At 39.8% G+C, this 20,987-nt stretch overlaps 1 protein-coding gene across 8 annotated transcripts in view; it reads left to right on the forward strand.

Annotated features, from left to right (window-relative positions):
- LOC123514788 (atrial natriuretic peptide receptor 1-like) overlaps nucleotides 1–20,987 on the forward strand; it is a 491,631-nt gene that overhangs the window by 340,198 nt on the left and 130,446 nt on the right. For all 8 annotated transcript variants that reach the window (XM_045272955.1, XM_045272962.1, XM_045272960.1 and 5 more), the window contains one exon: nucleotides 15,899–16,013. In XM_045272955.1, the coding sequence (XP_045128890.1) occupies nucleotides 15,899–16,013 (115 nt within the window). The remainder of the gene's footprint in view (nucleotides 1–15,898; nucleotides 16,014–20,987) is intronic.

Genomic DNA, 20,987 nt, shown 5'->3' on the forward strand with positions numbered 1-20,987 from the left:
CTTTGCATGCAGAGTTCTTGTTTTTCTTGAACGCAAAGTTACACTGACTGAAGAGGCAACTAACTTCAAACACTGAGATCCCGCGGAAGTCTTTTTTTTTTTTTTTTTTTTGGCAAGTAAAAGTAAGCAGATCCAAGAAACAACGAAGAAAAATCGAAAAAAAATAGCACTGAAACTCTCCTACCCACCAAACATTTTCATACCAGTAAATGCATAAAGAAATTTTCGTCAAGACTAATAGCAAAATTGCCACCTTTCCTTCAGTCGTGAAATCTTTTACCGTTGAGGATTCTTTTAAAATTTCACGGTGGCAGAGGAGAAGAAACCTGTTGCCATGACGCAGAGGAGCATCGTGCCACATCAACTGCTGCCGCTGAACTTTAACCTCCAACGTCTGAGAGATTTCCGATTTCCAAACAAGTCGACCCATTGAACGTTGTGTGACTGGGAGTGCCGCATTACCACTGCTGTTCATCACCTGTAGCACCAAATAGTGTTCCCGGGAAGCCAAGACCCTGCCACCTGTAACATAGATAAAAAAAACTACGATCAAATGGAAAGAGCGAAAAAGATAAGGTGGAGAAGGAAGAAGCAAAAGAAAAGAGAGTAAAAGGTCAGCTGAAGCGGGAGAACAATGAGAAAGGGCGGTAAGATAAAGAAGGTGAAAGAAAGGATAGATAATCAAGAGGAAAAGAAAAAGAGAAAAGAAGAAAAAAATAAGAAGAAAATGAAAGAGAGAAGTAGGAAGAGGAAAGAACAACGAGAGTAAGATGAAAAAGTAAAGGAGGTCGAGAGAGAAAGAGGAAAAAAAATGGAGGACTAGAAAAAGAAAAAAAAAGAAGAAAAGTAGAAGGAGGCGGAAGAAGAAGAAGAGGAAGAGGAGGAGAAGAAAGAGGAGGAGGAGGAACAGGAGGAACAGGAGAAGAAGGAGGAGGAAAAAGGAAGACATAAAAAAGACAAAGAGATGAATGAGAAAAGTGAAGAGTAAAGAAAATTAAAAAAACTAAGAGAAAGAGATAAAGGAAAAAGGAGAATGTTGAGGAGGAAGAAGCAGAAACAGGAGAAATAGGCAGAAGAAGAGAAGGAAGAGGAAGAAGGAAGAGGAGAAAGAGGAGGAAGAAGGAAGAAGAGGACGAGGAGGAGGAGAAGAAGAGGAGGAGGAGAAGAAGAGGAGGAGGAGGAGGAGGAGGAAAGCTGGATCTTTTATGTTTGGAGGTCGCCACTAATTTTCAACCAAATTTTCATCATTAATACAGTTTTTGGTGCTGAATACGAATATGACATTCATTTTCTCGAGAAATGAAAGATAGTTACACAAAAAAAGGATTTAATGCGCACTACCTTGCGACGCGCATTAATTAATGCAATAGTAATTAACGGGCACAACAATACACAGTCGGGTGTCACGCGGCACGTTTGAGACGACCGTGGACAAGATGGATGTGAACTACAACTTGCAGTGGTTATTTACCAACATTTTGACGGAAGAAGACGCTGTTAAATTTCTGCAGAACTTTAATATCATAGAAAAAGAGAGAAGGTGTAAAAAGAAACATCAAATGATAATCAAAAAGACAAACGAAAGTGTATCGTGGATGTGTTACAAGAGAGCTTGCCGTGATAAAGTTTCAGTGAGAAAAAACACTTGGCTTGATGGCAGTACCATTCCATTGAAGAAAATCATCGTCTTCATTTATTCCTGGGCAAAAAAAAATATTCCAGCATCAAATACTGTGAGGACGAATTGAAGATATGTCGCGCTACTACAGTTGATTTCAACAATTACCTAAGAGAGGTGAGTTAACTTAACCTAACCTAAACTAACCTAAACTAACCCAAACCTAACTTAACCTAACCTTACCTAACCTAACCTAACCTAACCTAACCCAACCCAACCCTAACCTAACCTAACCTAACCTAACCTTACTTTACCTAACCTAACCTAACCCAACCTAACCTAACCTTACTTTACCTAACCTAACCTAACCCAACCCAACCCTAACCTAACCTCACCCAACCTAACCTAACCTTACTTTACCTAACCTAACCTAACCCAACCCAACCCTAACCTAACCTAACCCAACCTAACCTTACTTTACCTAACCTAACCTAACCCAACCTAACCTAACCTTACTTTACCTAACCTAACCTAACCCAACCTAACCTAACCTTACTTTACCTAATCTAACCTAACCCATCCCAACCCTAACCTAACCTCACCCAACCTAACCTAACCTTACTTTACCTAACCTAACCTAACCCAACCCAACCCTAACCTAACCTAACCCAACCTAACCTTACTTTACCTAACCTAACCTAACCCAACCTAACCTAACCTTACTTTATCTAACCTAACCTAACCCAACCCAACCCCAACCTAACCTAACCTAACCTAACCCAACCCTAGCCTAACTTAACCTAACCTAACCCATCCCTAACCTAACCTAACCTTTTTAGATATGTGCCTCATTTCTACTCTCCGCCACTACGCCTTTCTTTCATTTCTCGAGAAAATGAATGTCATATTCGTATTTAGCACCAAAAAACTGTACTAATGATGAAAATTTGGTTAGCAATTAGTGGCGACCTCCAAACATAAAAGACCCAGAAAGCTTTCGTTCTGCACTATCAAACGCAGATGCTTTTCCAATAACGCCCTAAATGCCTCTGAGTAAACGACGCGCCCTGTGGGAGAAACGAAGGGGCGTGATATGGAAGGCTGCGGGTCGCTGGGGTGTTCTGCAGACTCACCATCGCTGCCCCCGCGCTATTGATCTCCTGTCATCATCACCACTACCATCAGCACCACCACCACCACCACCACCACCACCACTACCACCACCACCACCATCATCACTGCCACTACCACTACCACCACCACCACCACTACTACCATCAGCATAATTCCCCTTCTCAGACTAATCTATACCTTTTTTATTGTAATGAAAATCTCTCTCTCTCTCTCTCTCTCTCTCTCTCTCTCTCTCTCTCTCTCTCTCTCTCTCTCTCTCTCTCTCTCTCTCACTATTTTTCCTGCAATAACAATTACATGAAGCTGCTCACATCACTAAGACGACTAACAGTTCACTCAGAATTAAAACAGTTTATCATACAATTCTTAATAACAAATGTGTGGTAGTAATGCTCATCAAAGAATAATGTTTTGTCAGGCTTCAGACAGAATATGTACAATGGTTGGAGTGATGATTTTTGTGCTTTAGTCTTAGCTTGAAAAAAATATATAATGCTACCAGTGTAATGATTTCTTTGTACACTTAATGTTTCCCACTTTTTTTTTTTTTATTCCTTCCTGCTCCTGCATTAAGAAATTCACTCATTCGAATTTTTTTTTTGTCGGGTTCTTAGACATTATTTTTTTTCCACTATTTTTTCTTTTTTTTTTTGCCGCCATCATGACAAGTACCTAAATTTGCTTTCCCTAAACGCCCTTCTCTATTTTCCATAATTCATTTGTTTTTGTCTTTGCTACCACCACAGCCACTACCATATTTTTTTTCTCTCACCATAAACATGTATATAGAATAAATAATAAATCCTTTTCCTTCTCTTACCTGCACATCCACTTCCATTATTGATAGCACCTTTCCGACCATTAACTTCACCACCACCACCACCACTACCACCACCACGTTATCATACTATTTTTTAGAGGTAACATTTTATTTCGTGAAGGACACCTGCCCACGATCTGATCATTATCGAGCTGAGTTTTTAAGTTCAGGGGCTTTTTATTTTTATCAGTGGAGGTAATATGAATAGCAATAGTAGTAGAAATAGCGACAGTAGTAGTAGTAGTAGTAGTAGTAGTAGTTGTAATAGTTGTAGTAGTAGTGGTGGTTGTAATAGAAGTAGTAGTAGTAGTAGTAGTGGTAGTAGTAGTAGTAGTAGCAGTTGTTGTTGTGATAGTAGTAGTAGTAGTAGTAGTAGTAGCAGTAGTAGTAGTTGTTGTAATAGTAGTAGTAGTAGTGGTAGTAGTAGTAATGGTAGTAGTAATAGTAGTAGTAAGTGTAGTAGTAGTAGTAGTAGTAGTAGTAGTAGTAGTTGTTGTAGTAGTAGTTGTAGAAATAGCAGTAGTAGTGGTGGCAGCAGTAGTAGTAGTAGTAGTAGTAGAAATAGTAGTGTAAAAAAATATTCCAATTTAAGAACAGCAACCAGTTTTCTATCCGTGTATTCATTAATATATTCTTACATTTATTTACTCGGCTTTAAACTCTGCTGGATTCTTCTCTTTCTTTCTTTTCTTCCCTATTTCTTTTTCATTTTTCTCGTATCTCTTTTTTTGCAGCGGATTATCCTCGACCACTTTCATTCTTTTATATTTTTCCGTCTCATAATTGTTACTAAACACCATTTTTACTGCCTGCTCGTTAATTAGCAAACTTTTTTCTGTATATAAGCCGGATGGAAACTGAGATTTATTTTTAAGAGGCAAGTCGTTGTATTCAATCTTTCTGTCTGTTGTATATATTTTTTAGTCTTTTTGCTTTTCATTTTCCCAGAGTTTGCCTTTTGTAACGGGGTAAAAAACATTAAAGTGTTTGGAATATTTTGTTTCGGCTGCAATTATCCTCGTCATTACTATTATTTTTTCTATTATAACTCTATAATTGATTTTATTTTAGAAGCATCTGTCTCTTCTTCCACCCCCACCACCATCACCACCATAGCAGTTACCGGAGTATACGTGAACATTTTTTTTTTATAAACAGGGAGGAAACCAACCAAGGGCAACAAAACATATAAAAAAAGGCATACATATCAGGACTTGATGTTACTAATAAATGGTGTTGTTTATTCCAAAAGATGAATGTTATTGTCTGTTTAGTATTCGGTCTCGACTTATGTTTGATGTTGCTAGTCCTGTTAGCGTGACACATGGGTGATGATGATAAAGGAATAAGGTAATGATAGATAGGAGGAGGAGGAGGAGGAGGAGGAGGAGGAGGAGGAGGAGGAGGAGGAGGAGGAGGAGGAGGAGGAGGAGGAGGAGGAGGAGGAGGAGGAGGAGGAGGAAAAGAGAAAACAGAATGAGATGGACAAGCTACGAAAATGAGAAAGAAGACATTAAAATGCTGATGAAAGAGGAAGGAGGGAAGGAAAAAAATATGGTGAGAGAAAAAACTGGGGAAAAACAGCTAAAAAAAGATGACGACATGATGAGGAAAGAGAAAGAGGAGAAGGGGGAGGAGGAGGAGGAGGAGAAGGAGGAACAGAATGACCAAAACCACACGGGTGAAGGCTTTCCGCAAAAACCATTTCCTTCCCTCCCTGAACAATCAATCACTTTTCTCTTATTTTTTTCTTTCATTCCAAGAAATTAAATTCTGTCCCCATCGTGATGATGTCAAAAGTTTTTATTAATTTTTCAAACTATCAGAGGCGCACGCAAAAAGTCTCACACATTAGCAGGAGAAACAAGAAAGAAGCAGAAAAGTCCTCTCAAAAAGAAGCACGAAGTCTTAAGAGGTCGGATTCTTGTAGCAAGTCTAAACTTCCTTTAAGTCATCAAACTACACGAGGTATGACTCAGGCTGCTGAAACTACTTAAGGAGGAGAGGAAATACTCTTTTTTGTTTCCTTTCTTTTACTTTTTAATGATGTCAAAGAAAAAGTATATGAACAATGTGTGTGTTAGGGTGAGTGGTGTAGGTAAATAGGTTAGTAGGTCGTTGATGCTCGCACACACACGCACGCACCTACAATACTTACAGCCTGGATGAAGTGATGCCCTACGAACGGTAGGCTGCCAGGATCCTCTTACTCCTGCTTCAGGTAATGACGCCGGGAGTGGAATCAAGATAATTGGCGGCAATCATCTCCACTAAATCAAGGCCAAATGCCGCCCTGCTGACTCAGAGTTGGGCGGCGTGAATATTCATGTCACGCCTCGGTACACGTCCGTCCGTCACGGCCAATTGAGCAGGTCGGGTCCGCTGCCGGGTCGGGGGCGGAACTTTATTAATTACTGGAAAAAAAAAAGAACAGCCAAAGGTCTCGCTTGAGGCTTCTAAATGTTTTTCGTTTGCCATTTTTTTCAGTGAATTTATAGTTATGTAAATTCTAGGACCATATTTTATAAAGGTTAGCTAGCATACGTAGTACCTGGCGCGGCATCCTGCGGGGATGCCTCCCGCAAATTATCAATTAATTCCACACATTGCAGAGTGATGGACACCAGCAGGTCTATTTAGGGCTGCTGGCCGGCAGACTGTTAGCTCAGGCCTTCAGTGAGGCAACTGGTACGGCGAGAGAAAAATAAAGAAAAATTTTAGATTGAGGAAGAATTTTCCATCGGTTAATGAAGTGAGCAGTGAGGAGTGGCAGGTGTCAGGGAAAGCTAGCATATCATTGTCAGTCGTCAGCCGACGTGATACTAACATTAATTAGTGTCCGTGGAAAGAAGCAATGTGTTCTGCTGACGTAGTGAGTCTGAACACTCCACGCCCTCCCTGTTTGCTTGTGATGCATCATTACTAAGTCTGTGTAGTCTAATAGAGGGCAGTCTTCCATGGCAGCTTCGAGGTGAGGCGGGACGTGGCGGTGCAGTGCTTTCCTGGGCATCCGAGAAATGAGAGCTCTTCACAACTTGTAGGGAAAGATGGCACCATTAGCGCCGCCGCTCCCTCACCTGAAGGTCACGGTGATTGTCGATTAAGATATTTTTGTGACTTGCTTGTTGTTTATCCATCAGGTTCTCTCTCTCTCTCTCTCTCTCTCTCTCTCTCTCTCTCTCTCTCTCTCTCTCTCTCTCTCTCTCTCTCTCTCTCTCTCTCTCTCTCTCTCTCTCTCTCTCTCTCTCTCTCTCTCTCTCTCTCTCTCTCTCTCTCTCTCTCTATCTATCTATCTATCTATCTATCTCTCATGTTAGACGAAATGAAAATGGGAACACTAACTTTGTATTTTTCAACATTGAAAAGACTAATACTGGAATTGAAATATATATTGAATTAATTAAGGATATGTGTGTATGTGTGTGTGTGTGTGTGAGAGAGAGAGAGAGAGAGAGAGAGAGAGAGAGAGAGAGAGAGAGAGAGAGAGACAGAGAGAGAGAGAGAGAGTCCGGAAAGTGCGAGAACTGACAGTCAAGAGAAATTTTGATTTTGATTTTGTTCACATCCGTAGATAAAGTTTTGATTTTTCACTGCGACTCGTTAACAGTGAACAAGCTGCACACAATTCGCTGCACCTCCATGTTCTCTTTCGCGCCAATGAACCATTTCAGTCCGTCATCAGATCACACAAACGTCAGCGTATCTTTTTGAACGTGAAAAATAGAATGAACATGATATCACTACAGAATAATAAGACTAATAGCTTCTTGGCTTTGTGCACACTATACTGATGAATACCAATGAAACGTAAGCTTGTATTCCTTTTGTTTTCTGACCTTCATTAGTAATATGGTCATATGTGTATGTGTGTTTCATGAAAGAGTGACTTTATCTCTCTCAAAGCATCACGCAACATGAAACTCTGCGACCGGCGGCACTGGGTTGAAGGCTTGTGCGGACTGTTTTCTGTATAGGAAGAGAATATCAGTTGTATGAATGGTGGTAACAATAACAATAATAGTATCAACAACAATGATAATGATAATGATAATGCGTAAATGATGACAGTGTTTTCATCAACAACAGTAATTACAACAAGAAAAACAACAACAGCAACACCAAAAAGAATGACCACGGAGTATATGAAGAAGGAGAAGAAGGAAGGAAAGGAAAGGAAATTAAGTTGTAAAACACGACACGATAGAAAAAGAAAGTATGGCAAAAAAGGATGGAAATAAGAAAGAAAAAGAGAAGAAAACGTTTGCCATCACCGTGAAAGGCTCGCCTATCTCTGCCTCACAACACCATAACCACACGTTCATAGTTCCTCCCTCGTCCATTTCCCGTCCTCTCCTCCCCTCCTACCCTCTCCCTCATCTCCTCCACTCCCTCCCCTTTCATAGCGCCAGGAACGAGCACCGCTGCATTTACCTGGAACCGGAAATTGCATCACTTAATTCTCCAGATTGGAATAAATTTACTCCACTTATATTTTCATTATCCCTATTAATTGGTAACAATCGAGGCAAAACTATTTTTTACACCTAACAGTTCATGCGACAAGCCTTGATGCCTCTTGCCGGACTGGCCTGGGTGATGTTGTGTCCCAGACTGGTTCTGTAGACGCCTGGTCGGTAAGCATCACCTCATGCTTGCATCTTTCTACATTTCAGATTAGCTCTTGAAATTTTCCTGGCCGCGTGGAAGTAATAAAGTTGTTCATTGTAACTGCAACTCGGAATTGTATTTTGTGAACGTGTTTGGAGTTTCGGCTGAAGACACAAAAGGAAAAAAGGAAATTATTACTATGTTTATAATGATGCTCCTAAAATAGAAACAGCTAGAAAAAGTCACAAAATAATTGTTCAGTTCAATTTCTTGAGGTGTATTGATGGAAACGGAAAAAATAACTTCTAGAGTATCTATCTATCTATCTATCTATCTATCTATCTATCTATCTATCTATCTATCTATCTATCTTTCCATCTATCTATCTATCTATCTATCTATCTATCTATCTATCTATCTATATCTATATCTATATATATATATATATATATATATATATATATATATATATATATATATATATATATATATATATATATATATATATATATATATATATATATATATATATATATATATATATATATATATATATATATATATATATATATATATATATATATATATATATATATATATATATATATATATATATATATATATATATATATATATATATATATATATATATATATATATATATATATATATATATATATATATATATATATATATATATATATATATATATATATATATATATATATATATATATATATATATATATATATATATATATATATATATATATATATATAAATGCATCTGTTAATGACGTTGAGCTGCAAGCATAAGTACTTAGTGTAGGCGAGGTGCAAGAAATGTAGAACATCGTTAATTTTCTGAACGGCGACACTGTGCCTACATGTCCTCGGCTCCTAGGCATGAATTAGTTAGTGAGACGTGGTGTTGAAGGGACCTCACCCAAAACCGCCTGGCCACAGTCTGGAGCGTCTTCTCCATGCTGTAGAGAGCTACAGCAGTCGCTACACACACCACCATCCTGAATCGTCCAGCGATGATGACGGGTTTAGCTTACATTTCACCATTCTGGAATGACGTAAATTGGATTTTCAGCCAAAGCTCTGCCTTACTGTCCCTGCAGCCCTCACGCACGCTGACTAACGTGATTGTGACCAGTACTTTTCAAGACCATGTCTGCGTTTCAGAACCCAACAGGAGAGGATTTGAAATTTATTATTTTTCTGTTATTAGTGAGGCAATTCTTTTTATATTTACTTTTGCCGTCAGTTGTATGAAGTAATAGATTTCTTTATAAGTGCTACTTTATGTATCATTGCATTCCTATTTTACATCAATATCATCGCCATATTCCATCAATCGTGTCACTATACAGCGGCAATGAGCATTTCCCTGCCCGTCCCTCACACCTCGCCTCCTTCCTCACCCTCGCCTGTTCTGACCCTAGCTTTAGGTCGAAGGGATCATGAAGTGTAATTGATAATCACATTTTCTGTAATACGTTCTAGGTGATGGTGCAGGTGTGGATGTGTAGCGAGGGGAGGGCGAGGGCGAGGGATGAAGAGCCTGTGCCAGTATGCCTTGCACATGCTAAACTGGATGTATTTTACGTAAAGTGAAAATATATAACTCTTCAGTGGCGTTCCAATTTTGCTTTAAGATCATGACATTTCATAACCAGTAGAACATCGATTCTGTTGTTCTACTTACAAATTAAACTCATATTTACTTTCGTGTGTTGCATCACAAAGTTTACCTGGTCTGAAAGTTCATGCGCTTTGCTTATATGTTCTCTGAGACCTTGTCGAGTGGCAGGTGACGTGAAGGTAACGTGGAGGGAGAGAGAGGAGAGGAGGCGGTGAGGGACAGGAGAAGCAAACACGAGATTTGACCAAGGGTGAGTGGGATTGGGGGAGGGAAGAGTTCATTAAAGTAAGTGCTTGCGGAAGGCTGAGTGAAAAAGTAAGCAGCTATTTGGCCATAATACGCGCCGCTGGATAGGTAGCCGTGACGGAAGTATTGCCTTGTCACTCTGGTCAACGCATCTCCATCTCGACGCCTTTTGTGTGTAGGTGTGCCCTGCTGGTGAGGGAAATGTGTTGCTTGGAAGGTGATATAAAGGGCTAAGTGAAAAGAATGGCGAAATTAAGTACACACACACACACACACACACACACACACACACACACACACACACACACACACACACACACACACACACACACACACACACACACACACACACACACACACACACACACACACACACACACACACACACACATGTGAAAGAAGAAAAGAGGGAACGATAAAGTGAATAATATCAACCAGAAAAATGTTGGCCTCATCTTGAGACCTCTCCTTCCTCTCCCTCCATCCATCACGGATATGGAGAAGGAAAGTAACTTTTTTTTTTTTTTATCTTTCCAAAAGCATTTCCTTGAATATTAAGTAAGCCTCTTCAATTAAATATAGGAGAACATTACAAAAAAAGTTTGTTTATGTTTCTTTTGCCTGCCGGGCGTCGACCAGCCCCAGGCGAGGACGCTGGCCCCGCGGAGGAAAATATATACAAGTTCATAATGAAAAATGCAGTCTCATGCTCGCTTGCTTTTGCACACACACACACACACACACACACACACACACACACACACACACACACACACACACACACACACACACACACACACACACAGAGTTTAATTTTCTACAAAGCAAGCCATTATTACTGTAATTCCTCACTGGAAATAGCAATTTCAAATACAGTTGTTGCTCATCTTCACTTGTTTACTTTCGATGTCCTGAATACTTATGAAGTGGAATTAGATCGTCACGACGAATGCTGACATCGCTGGTGTGAGTAAAGGCAACACCACCAGAAAAGAGAGGGCGATGAGAATAAATGGTGCAGCTGTGTGAGGAGGCGGCGCCGGCAGCATCAGACCAGGGAGAAGCGTCTCTAACGTTCCTGATATCTAGAACAAATACACTATATGTATTCTTCTTGTCTGCTATTTATTTTTAACTGGATTGCGTAGCTGCAAACAAATTAAAGTTTCGCCATTCCTCCTGAGCTGCCTCTCTGCAAGCACAGAAAGTATGTTTGCTCAAGAAAAGACCTTATTTTTCGCTATCAGTAGTTGCAGTGCTAAGATCGCAAACCAATATGTTCATATCCATAGGTGGGCGTTATCAGGATAAATTATTGCCACAATTTATCTCGGTAACGATATCAAGTTATCGGTTACTCGATAATAATTTTTTCAGTATTGTTGATTTATCGATACCGCCGATACACTAGCGATAATTGACAACTCATTTTTCGATCTTCTGTAAAAATAAAAAACACAGTCTTTAATCTATCTATCTATCTATCTATCTATCTATCTATCTATCTATCTATCTATCTATCTATCTATCTATCTATCTATCTATCTATCTATATATATATATATATATATATATATATATATATATATATATATATATATATATATATATATATATATATATATATATATATATATATATATATATATATATATATATATATATATATATATATATATATATATATATATATATATATATATATATATATATATATATATATATATATATATATATATATATATATATATATATATATATATATATATATATATATATATATATATATATATATATATATATATATATATATATATATATATATATATATATATATATATATATATATATATATATATATATATATATATATATATATATATATATATATATATATATATATATGTGTGTGTGTGTGTGTGTGTGTGTGTGTGTGTGTGTGTGTGTGTGTAATTAACCTCGGTCGTCTGCTGGTCACCCAGCCAGTCTTCCCCATTACGGAGCGAGCTCAAAGCTCATAGACCGATCTTCGGGTAGGACTGAGACCACAACACACAACACACACCGGGAAAGCGAGGCAACAACCCCTCGAGTTATATCCCGTACCTATTAACTGCTAGGGGAACAGGGGCTGCACATTAAGAGGCTTGCCCATTTGCCTCGCCACTTACCGTGTGTGTGTGTGTGTGTGTGTGTGTGTGTGTGTGTGTGTGTGTGTGTGTGTGTGTGTGTATTTCTTTTATAGAATTTTTCATAATTTCTGGGAAATGAATTGAATTTTTTAATTTTTTTTAGTTAGAAAATGTGTGGAGGTTTCAATTTGAAGCGTCACTATGACCATTCTGCATTTTAACCATTTTCAAACCCAGTTTTATCAAGATGTTTTGGGGAGAAATATCAACCTGAACATTTTGAATTAATATTTAATTAGAGACTCTGAACTTGAGCTGGCCTCATCTCTCAACGCATATTACATTTACTATACATTTAAATGTTTTATGAAAAGACCAGCAGATCCTTCATCGTGCAGTGAGTGGCGTCATCACCACCTATGGGAAGGATCTCTTCACTGCCGCACTGACACGCGGCACATCGGTACTTGGTGCTTCATTTAATTCTGGAAAGTTTTAATTGGGAAGGAATACAGCAACATACACCAAAAAATCATGAACTGCTTCACTTCTTTTTTATTGATACTAGTGAAATTATGTTCTATACTTATTTGGCTGAAGAGGAGGCCATTGCACTCACTGAGTGAATCCTATGATGGAGCAGTACTGAGGTTCGTATCGTATGCCTAGAATCCATCCACGTCAGATGAGCGACATTTACCTTATTCGTGATTCTGACCTGGCTTAAAAAATCCATTGGAAAGATTCAGTTGAAGATGTCAGATAAAATCTGCAGAGGTAACACCGCTACCTGCGTGCAGCATTCACCAGGGGGAGGGGGGGAAGAAAGAACTTCCATGTATAAGATCAAAGTCTTTATTCTTCACATAACTTGAAAATGCTATGGTCCCCAAATCAGTTGTGGGAACCCACACGATGTGCCTTGTGATTAGTTAGAGAGAGAGAGAGAGAGAGAGAGAGAGAGAGAGAGAGAGAGAGAGAGAGAGAGAGAGAGAGAGAGAGAGAGAGAGAGAGAGAGAGAGAGAGAGAAAGAGAGAAAGAGAGAGATGCGAAAATATTCTAGCATTCTTAAAAAAAGAAATATAATAAAGTAATAAAACACATATGAACAGATATTCAACATTTACTAGGCAATCGCTGGCAACAAATCACCGCGTTTGATTTTCAGTCTACAAATTACGAAAGAAAGTAAAATATGAAGTTCCTCATAACAACATACGTGCCTTGCCTTCTTTTTGGAGGGAGGCACGTATAACTATACCTGCGTTTGCCTCGCCTGTACCCTCGGCGCGGCTTGACCAGCGTGCCTTCATGACTTCTATTGGAAAACTCCCCACATAGTTTGTCTGAGTCTCTCCGTTTTCTATGATTGGAAGAAAGATATTGGTTTTCCTGCCCTCCTGCGTTTTGAGAGCAGCGTGAAAGCACTTTTGTGTCTCTCGCCTTGGAACCTCATAGTTTCTGTTGTTAGCTCTCTCTCTCTCTCTCTCTCTCTCTCTCTCTCTCTCTCTCTCTCTCTCTCTCTCTCTCTCTCTCTCTCTCTCTCTCTCTCTCTCTCTCTCTCTCTCTCTCTCTCTCTCTCTCTCTCTCTCTCTCTCTCTCTCTCTCTCTCTCTCTCTCTCTCTCTCTCTCTCTCTCTCTCTCTCTCTCTCTCTCTCTCTCTCTCTCTCTCTCTCTCTCTCTCTCTCTCTCTCTCTCTCTCTCTCTCTCTCTCTCTCTCTCTCTCTCTCTCTCTCTCTCTCTCTCTCTCTCTCTCTCTCTCTCTCTCTCTCTCTCTCTCTCTCTCTCTCTCTCTCTCTCTCTCTCTCTCTCTCTCTCTCTCTCTCTCTCTCTCTCTCTCTCTCTCTCTCTCTCTCTCTCTCTCTCTCTCTCTCTCTCTCTCTCTCTCTCTCTCTCTCTCTCTCTCTCTCTCTATCTGTCTAGTTGCCCACCAGGGATAGGCACATAGCTTCCAAGTAATAGGGGTTAAAGGAAAGGCAGAAGCTTCCTCGATATGAGTGAAGGCTCTGAAACGCAAGCTGCAATAATTCATCTCCACTCGTCTTCGGAAATTCTCCTCCTCCTCCTTCCTTTTCACCTTTTCTTCGTCCTCATCCGGCTCTGTTTCATTTCCTTTGTTCCACTCCTCTCACATGAAACCAGCTCTTCTTGCTTTTCTGTTTCTCTTGTCAAATTTTGCGTAGTTATCTCAAAGTAACACTACTCTCGTGATGAAATTATTGTAGTTCTCAGTTGCCATTTATTTGTCACACGAGTCATACTAATGTGGATTGTACGTGTCACCATAAACCATAAGGTATCGATGGGATGGCAGTATTACGGCGTGAGGATGGTTTACTAAGTGCAGCAAAGAAAACCTATTTGGGATTTACCTCACGCTCATTAATACAACACTACGTGAAATTTTCTGCTACACATCTTTTTCTATACGAGATGGAATCCTCCGAGTACCTTTGGTGAATCTACGAGTACTGACTCTTCCTGAAAGAACTTTTCCCACCTTTGTATTCCTGTGTATCTATTAATAGGATGTTCCTTTCCTGACGGTGAGGTATATTGGAGGCAGAGCGGGATGCGAGACAAGACCATGGTGCGTGCGTGGCATACAAACGTGAGACGTGGAAGCATTCACTGTGATTGCCTCTGACAGAAAGCGGAGGAACTGAAGTTTATTCCAATGGTCCACCAACTTCTGCCTCCATTTACGTGAGCGTGCTGCCTCATGCTTCCCTACATACTGTACTGCGCTGCATCTCGCCACTACTGCCCTTGTAACCTGCACTCTATACATCGTACAATTTAATCTTCGTAAATAGAGCACGCTTGAGGGCTTCATGTATAATACTGTATAGATGTTGACAGTTGTTACGCCGCCAGTGAGAGGAGACTAAACTTAACAATTTCCTCAGGTGGTTATAATTTAAGCAATAAACATGTAAACTAAGTAACAATAAACCTCAACGAAACACTTAGGACCACTTTGTTTGTAGCTACAGATAGTTTTGCTTATTAGAAGCGGTAAGTTAGATAGTATTTCAACGATAACATTTTACGTTTCTAGCTAATCAACGAAACCCGTTCCACTGTAATCGTGTTGTGCAATCCCCTTGGTACTGATAAGGCTGTCTTATAAGCTATTGCCCAAAAACGCTTTCCTTTTTAGCAAGCACTCGAACATAAAATGATGAATATTTCTGTTATGTAGCTTTCAAGGAGACTGCGGAACTGAAGGAACGTGAAAGGAAAATCTTGGCAAGTGTGTTGATAAGGCAGGTAGGCGGAACCAGCAGGATGTCATCAACTCTGCCTCGGGTATGTTAATGACGGCCATGACTTACCTGGTGGTCTGTCACTCAAACCTACCGCGTCCTATGTATCAGTGCGTCAGTGCCAGCCCACCACAGCAAGGAACGAAGATGGCAAGGAGGGATTATGAGCTTGATACGCCATATAATTTCTGTGTCAATTTCCCATGATAAGAAATGTGCCACAATGGATGGAGAATGAAATGTGTGTGTGTGTGTGTGTGTGTGTGTGTGTGTGTGTGTGTGTGTGTGTGTGTGTGTGTGTGTGTGTGTGTGTGTGTGTGTGTGTGTGTGTGTTTGTGTATGCGCGTTCGTTTGTGTGTTCAAAAGGGCGGCACCGGGCAATGGAAGGCGCAATACTAATACACACGTGTCTTTCCAACAGTCCTGGTGATCTGCGGCTCCCAATCCAACGTGAGGCGTATTATGTTGGCGGCGGCCGAGCTCAACATGGTGGCCACTGGGGAGTACGCATTCTTCAACGTGGAGATCTTTACAGGGTGAGTACTGTAAAAATATAAAAATTGCGGCGCTTCAAATGATGTGCACTGAAGAGGAAGAATTTTCAGTAAGTTCAAGGTGCATCAATAGGTCTGTCATTTGTAGCATCTTTTACCTCGTGCACTGAAGAGGCGAGATTATCTGTAAGTTTGTATAATGCCTAATAGATATCTGAAAGATGCGTGGTTTCTCTTATTCGCAACAGTGATAAATGAATGGAACTGTATCATGTGTGTGTAGTGTTATGCATTTTAAGTTTCACGTAAGTTCATTTCTAACCTTTTTGGGTGAGTCTTTTTTTAATCACTACAAATAATGATAAACGAATGATTGACTTTCCTTGCATTGCATTTTGAATTTTCCTAGTGTTATAAGTCAACTGTGTGTGTGTGTGTGTGTGTGTGTGTGTGTGTGTGTGTGTGTGTGTGTGTGTGTGTGTGTGTGTGTGTGTGTGTGTGTGTGTGTGTGTGTGTGTGTGTGTGTGTGTGTGTGTGTGTGTGTGTGTGTGTGTGTGTGTGTGTGTGTGTGTGTGTGTGTGTGACCGTTCTCTTTATCTCCCAGCCGTTCCAGTTATATATAGTTTTCGTCATCATCATCATCATCATCATTAACGGAACGCACAACCAAGTGGAAAGAATGAGAAAGTCAGATAGTAATGGCTAGACGCGTTAAGGTGTAGGGGCCAAAAAAGTAAGGAAAGTTATTGCTTCCTGGATCGAGTGTTGCACAAAAAAAATCTTAATGATACTGAAGCACAAATATGGCTGTATAAAAGTTCTTGGAAAACACATGAGAAATATATACAATTTGTGTTGTGTGGGGACCTTTCTCTGCGAAACATTTTCTCCACAATCATTGTAACTTTTCAGACACTAACTTTTGTAATGTATTCACTTAGATAATTATATATACTGGAAACAATGAAATTTCGTATATTGCTTAAATACTTCACTCTCTTTTTTGTCTGATTCTATGGAAATAATTGATTTAATTCTCAAGATGTTGACAAAAGATGAGCATGGCGGTTCAGTTCGGTGATATTTAATGGCATTGCAGCACTGCAGGCACTACTTGACGCACCATGAGCACCACAAACAGCACAAGCACCACACACACCACGAGCACTGGACTTTGCTGCAGTGGTGGGCCTCGCTGCCTAACACTGAGTTCCCGCCGCTTTCATATTGCTACCCGCCTCTTACTAATGAGACATTGTCTCTCTCTGCAGCAGTAATTGAATATGTAGTACACATAATAAACGTTATTTGTTTCTATTCTATACGTGTTTTTGCATACATTAGTACAGAATTGCTCAGAACATTGGTGTAGAATTATTTATATTTGTGATGCAATTGTGACACCATTGAATCACCCGTGGATAATTTATTGTTTACGAAATTACCAATTCATTTCTAGCCTATCAATTCACCTCTCATTGTTTTCCGTTTTCACACATAATGCACCGCCACCAAATTTACTGGGAGATGTTCTTACCTATTCCTTAATGTTCGGCCATCTGATGTTCACTAGTATTACTGGGAGAGATTGGAATTTTTAATAATGACTCAGGATTTCAGCGATGGTATAATACGGATAATGTATCTTCAAAGGCAGAAAAAAGTTAGATCTTGTCATTCAATTCTAATGAGGCATCAGTGTGTTCAAGAAACGAGTCACTGCTACGCACGAACATACTCTTAAAAAGCTGAAATTAAAATCACGGGAGACGTCGCCAGTTTTCCTTTACGCTGCTTCCTAAATCAGACGCCATGATTAGCGTATCACCTTGTTCTTCAGTTCTCACGAAGCTACTGATGAATGAGAGGTAACGTCATTAGTGTGAGTGGGAGACTGAGCCCGAGTTACCTGCAGTGGCACAGTAAATAGGAGTGTGTTGATCTCGACTGGTATTGATAAGGCACCTTGGGCTTTCATAAGGACTAATTTGAAAGGGTGTAAAGATGATTAGTGGTTGGCCTTTCACAGTAACTTTTATCTCACTAATGATGTAGAGTCTGTGTTAATATCTCACTAGAATCCTTGAAATCCTTATAAATATTTCACTAGAGGCTATAAAAATTTGTCAAGACGCCGAAACGTTTGAGAATAAGGGTTTTGACATGTGTTTGGCTCCAATATTACGTGGACCATTGATTTGTGTATTATGTATGTATTATGTGTGGCTCAATACATAACATAATAGAACCTCAGGTGGGAGTGTTGGCAGTACTGCAACTTTAGGAATACGATCTCTCTCTCTCTCTCTCTCTCTCTCTCTCTCTCTCTCTCTCTCTCTCTCTCTCTCTCTCTCTCTCTCTCTCTCTCTCTCTCTCTCTCTCTCTCTCTCTCTCTCTCTCTCTCTCTCTCTCTCTCTCTCTCTCTCTCTCTCTCTCTCTCTCTCTCTCTCTCTCTCTCTCTCTCTCTCTCTCTCTCTCTCTCTCTCTCTCTCTCTCTCTCTCTCTCTCTCTCTCTCTCTCTCTCTCTCTCTCTATGAGCAAAATGTAAATAACATGCTTTCATCCGTTTCAATTCTGCGCTGGAAATAGATTTGATATGAGGAAAGCTGTTGGTAATCATTCATAAATCAGATATTGGAGGTTTAATCGCAGAACAGAGCCTTAATAAGCTGGGCGAGGCTCCATGGTCCCAACAACACACCAGACTGGATCCGCTCAGTTTGGTCCCTCGTTATCATCTGTCTATATGGTCGTACATTGTGATATAAACACGTTATGGCTGGTAAACGTTGCTATAATCTGAAGAACACTGTGTCAATATATGATACTGTAATAAGAACAGTGTGGTCTGAGTAGGTGAACAATAAATGCAATGTAAATGCCAGTGACCTTTTCCACTCGACTAGTCATGAAATCTTGATAGAAATAATATTGTGAATTATATTTAAAGAAAAAAAAGTAGATAAAAAAATAAATTTCAATATCAAGGGTTAGCTATCTTACAGAAACCTTGAAATTCTAATACTAAAGTAATCCAAATTCTTATTAAAAATAAAATATTGCTATACGCTCCAAAACCAAGCTTATATTTATTTCGCAGCCTCTTAGACTCAGCCATTCAGTCATTCACTCCTATTCGTGACACCGTGCTGGTACGTTTATGTGAATTTCATATCAATAAAGAAAACGGGAAGAAAATAATGAAATAGTACAAAGAATAACTGTGGAAATTGAAATTCTCTCTCTCTCTCTCTCTCTCTCTCTCTCTCTCTCTCTCTCTCTCTCTCTCTCTCTCTCTCTCTCTCTCTCTCTCTCTCTCTCTCTCTCTCTCTCTCTCTCTCTCTCTCTCTCTCTCTCTCTCTCTCTCTCTCTCTCTCTCTCTCTCTCTCTCTCTCTCTCTCTCTCTCTCTCTCTCTCTCTCTCTCTCTCTCTCTCTCTCTCTCTCTCTCTCTCTCTCTCTCTCTCTCTCTCTCTCTCTCTCTCTCTCTCTCTCTCTCTCTCTCTCTCTCTCTCTCTCTCTCTCTCTCTCTCTCTCTCTCTCTCTCTCTCTCTCTCTCTCTCTCTCTCTCTCTCTCTCTCTCTCTCTCTCTCTCTCTCTCTCTCTCTCTCTCTCTCTCTCTCTCTCTCTCTCTCTCTCTCTCTCTCTCTCTCTCTCTCTCTCTGAGAAATACCGTCTGTATTGGTGTCGATGGCAATTATTGCACTATTGATTTGTTGGAACACATGAAGGTAAATGCCAAACTATTAAGTACCGAGAGAGTGTCATGCATTGATGACAAATAAATAGAACATCCAGTGCTGGTGATACTACAGTGCTGCAATATTTCAATTGAACCTGTGATTGGGGGCGAGGAGCTTAAATATTATGATATTGCTTTGCAAGTGGACTGTATTCATGTAACTGACGCAATGAAAATTCTAACTGGCAATTTTGCGGTCAATTATCACTGCCAAGTAAGAATACTTTCTTATTCATTATAGTGATACAAGGTTGGATAAGAATGATAACATTCGTGCTATTTCCTTCCTTATGTACGACACTCTCCTCCTGTGGAAGCATCTCACGTACCTCATAACCCATAGCTTAGTAACCATCGACAACGTCTAAGTGACGATTAAGCACTTCGTGGCTTTTCAACGCAGTGTGCAGCGGCCAGCTCTCTAAGCGACAACCGCGTAAGAGTAACTACCTCAGAGCGCCGCTATACTAATTGCACGTAGGTTGTTGGCATCAGTTGTAGCTGTGAATGGCCTCGGTGATTGTCTCCGTTTTGTCGGCCTTTGATATTCAATATTCCAAGACACAAGAGCACAACAACATCCGGGTTTGCACAGTTTACCTGCCTCATGCTTCCTAGGTTTCCATTTACCGACCAACCTTAGGAAAGGATGGACAACTACGGGAACTGTGTGCCAACTACCGTAGAAAGAATTGAAACCGAAGCTTAGACACGAGAGCCACTACACCACTGAGTCTACACTCAAAAGACCTTGTGATGTTAATCTCATTAAATCACTTAGTTTAAAGTATTAAGATCTTTGAAAACATGCACGGATGTATGGGTCTGTATTTTGTTTAGGGAAGTAATATTTTCATTTTAATAGTTTTATATCTGGATTGATTTTCTATCTATAACTTCAGAAGTACTGGCATCAAATGTGCATATGCTGGCTGCTTGTGTTCAGCTTGTAAATATTTAACTATTTTATCATCTCGCTTTGGTTCATTAATTTGTGAAAACAGAATGGATAATTAACATTTCTGTGGCTTTGTATTTTTCCCGTCGATGTGATTTAAAGTTGGTTGAATAACGAGGCCAGATCAGCACAGTGCACTACAGTGTTGCAAGTATTACATAAATTGCACACTGTCCACGCATACAACCTCACAGACGCAATTTCTGTATTTATAGCATACCATGAATACCGCACAACGCCACACGCCTGTCTCCCGCGCGGCCTTGACCTCTGGCTGCCCATAAACGACTACGCAAACTTTTATTTATAATATGAAAA

The sequence above is a fragment of the Portunus trituberculatus genome, chromosome 38 (assembly GCF_017591435.1).
Source record: "Portunus trituberculatus isolate SZX2019 chromosome 38, ASM1759143v1, whole genome shotgun sequence".
NCBI classification, from domain to species: domain Eukaryota; kingdom Metazoa; phylum Arthropoda; class Malacostraca; order Decapoda; family Portunidae; genus Portunus; species Portunus trituberculatus.